This window comes from Bactrocera latifrons, unplaced genomic scaffold, assembly GCF_001853355.1.
Source record: "Bactrocera latifrons isolate USDA-ARS-PBARC rearing strain unplaced genomic scaffold, ASM185335v1 scaffold_760, whole genome shotgun sequence".
Taxonomy (NCBI): Eukaryota; Metazoa; Arthropoda; class Insecta; order Diptera; family Tephritidae; genus Bactrocera; species Bactrocera latifrons.
In genome coordinates this window covers 32,501-34,926 of record NW_017537446.1, presented here as the reverse complement: position 1 = coordinate 34,926, position 2,426 = coordinate 32,501, and the positions used below count along the sequence as shown (strand labels likewise).

The 2,426-nt window shown below is 32.9% G+C and overlaps 1 protein-coding gene across 4 annotated transcripts in view; it reads right to left on the bottom strand.

Moving 5' to 3' along the window:
* Window positions 1-1,130, bottom strand: part of LOC108976440 (transcription elongation factor 1 homolog) — a 38,020-nt gene extending 36,890 nt beyond the window's left edge. For 3 of the 4 annotated variants that reach the window (XR_001993948.1, XM_018945544.1, XM_018945545.1), the window contains exon 1: window positions 928-1,130. Coding sequence is in view for 3 of the 4 variants with exons in the window: in XM_018945544.1 (XP_018801089.1) it covers window positions 928-1,043 (116 nt within the window). In the remaining variant the exon portion in view is untranslated. The remainder of the gene's footprint in view (window positions 1-927) is intronic. The other variant, XM_018945543.1, reaches the window with a different exon arrangement.
* Window positions 1,131-2,426: the final 1,296 nt, after the last annotated feature.

Here is a 2,426-nt window from a genome sequence, read left to right as displayed (position 1 = left end):
TGCATGCCCAACCAACCCCACCCATCTAACACCCCTTTCCCTTTGGTCCGACCCCGTCGAAACAGCACGTTTCCTGGGCCTCCCGTTAGATGACATCGACGACAACACTGATAACCCTCACCATCCCAACGGGGACTGATAATCGTTATAACAACAACAATACGCTATTTAGCTCTCTGAAAAGTGGGCAATATATTACGTCCATATAACGAAAATTTGCGGCGCTTTTCAGAGAGCTTTGAAATTTTCTTTGAAAACAGTATTATATAAAATAATATCTAATTTTTTCAAAGGTGATGGTATTCCCAATTTTATTATTTAGGGGGTCTTGTATAAATGGTTGGTTGGGTTATCTTGGTACTTCAACTACTTGTATGCGTTATTACCGACACATATACAATTTTTAATTTTCAGTGTTTTTATTATTTAAATAAAGTGGATTTCCACTTTAATTCATTGAAATAATAAAAATAATAAATATAGAGTCACTCTATGCGTAAAAATACATATATTTTATAACAATTAGTGAAAATTGTATGGAAAAACTACGATTTTACACCATTTTCAGGAGGCTGCCCTAGAGCCCCTAGTAGTCCTAGGGGGGGGAAGGGTGCTTTTATTCTAAAGCTCCGTTCATTACCTTTCAAATGAGAGGGGTAGCAAGCCCACAGCCCCCTCCCCTTTGCGCAAACCCTCTTCAAAAAGAGATACTAAAGCGAACCTTCCCACATTTTTCTGTAATCTTGTCAATAATTTTTCACACTCGAAAATAATCCTACATTTAAAACAATAAAATTTAGAGATACTTTCCAATAAAATTTTGCAACCCGCTCAACTGGAGATCGTCCTTTATCCGTACATACTCATTTAAATATACTCRTTTTTATATACTCATTTTTATTAACTAAAAACTAATGATTAACTTACATTTTTACTTCGCATGACTTTTCATGATTACAAAATGGGCAATTGAACTGCTGATCCAAAGGCTCAATATTTTTCTTTTTCGGTGGAGGCTTCCTTTTTGACTTCCGACGGCCCATTTTAATTTAAGATATAAACAAAATAGCTATGACAAGAGAAAAATAATCGATGTATCAGAAGAATTTGTACTTAACGCCGCGTCTCCACTGAAAATTGGATTGTAGGACCCGTGACAATTTATTACCACATTATACCGGGCCTCTCGACAGGATAAAATCTATGTCTTACTAACTGTATTGCCGTGCCTATCGCCTATGGCAAACTAATTAGTTTTCCATATATTGTAAGCAATAAGCAATGTGGAGTTTGCCATATATCGGAAGCAGTAAGCTGTCACTTCAGTAGTTTGACGGGGCAGTTTTCATTTCTATGAAAATTTCGAAGAGGCAACATATCCTATTTACACATATGCGGACGGCATTTTTATTTCGGTAATATAAAATTTAGAAGAGCGAGTATTAAGATGGTTGCGTTATGTTATAAAAATAAAGTACATTTTCAAAATAACATTATTCCAAAAAATTTATATTTAGTTTAATAATTAATTTACAGAAAAATTATGCAAATTGGGTTGGGAATGACCGAAGTCTTAAATTTAATAAACTTATACAAACATAAATCTAAACATCTTTCTCATTTTAAATTTATTATTTTAATTGGTGTATTTATGGTATGTCCCAATTATTATATAGTAGTCCAAAAATATGAAATCTTATTTTTCCCAGAAATACGTGTGTGGAAAAAAGGATTTTTCTCCTTTGTTATTATCTTATTTTTCCCAGAAATACATTTTCCTCATAAAAGCTACATCAGCTACCTACCCGACGGCATTTCGCAATTTCAAGAGCTCAAAGCATGCGCTACATCAGCTCGAACCTACCTACCCACGCCCTTGTGCAAATGATTATGTCAAGATAACAAATGCCCACATACAGATTTGGCAATGGCAATAGCAATAGATTTGACAGTTAGTAAGACATAGATTTTATCCTGTCGAGATGCCCCGTTATGGAGGAAAGAAATATCTATATCGGATTTTATATTATGACGATTTTACGAATTGTACAAATAATTTGACCTGGGTTTAGAAAACCAAAATCCGATTTCGGGATTAAAATTGGTATGTATGGATAGTGAAAGATTCCACATTTATGGCTTTTGAGATGTTTACATTAAATATCAAAAATTAAATTATTCAAAATACGTGTCTTTCAATTTCACTCTTATATTTTCTGCACATATGTTTGTAATAAGTAGTGCAAAAATGACTTTAATTCCGTATTTAACTTTCTTTGAAATCCATTTATTTCAACAATAAGAAAATGAAAATGAAAGCAAATAAGCAAAAAAATAGTGTTAAAATATTTTGTATTCCAATAAAAAGAAGAAAAAAAGAAAGATTATATTGTCAATATAAAATTCATTATTGACCGCTAAGGCAC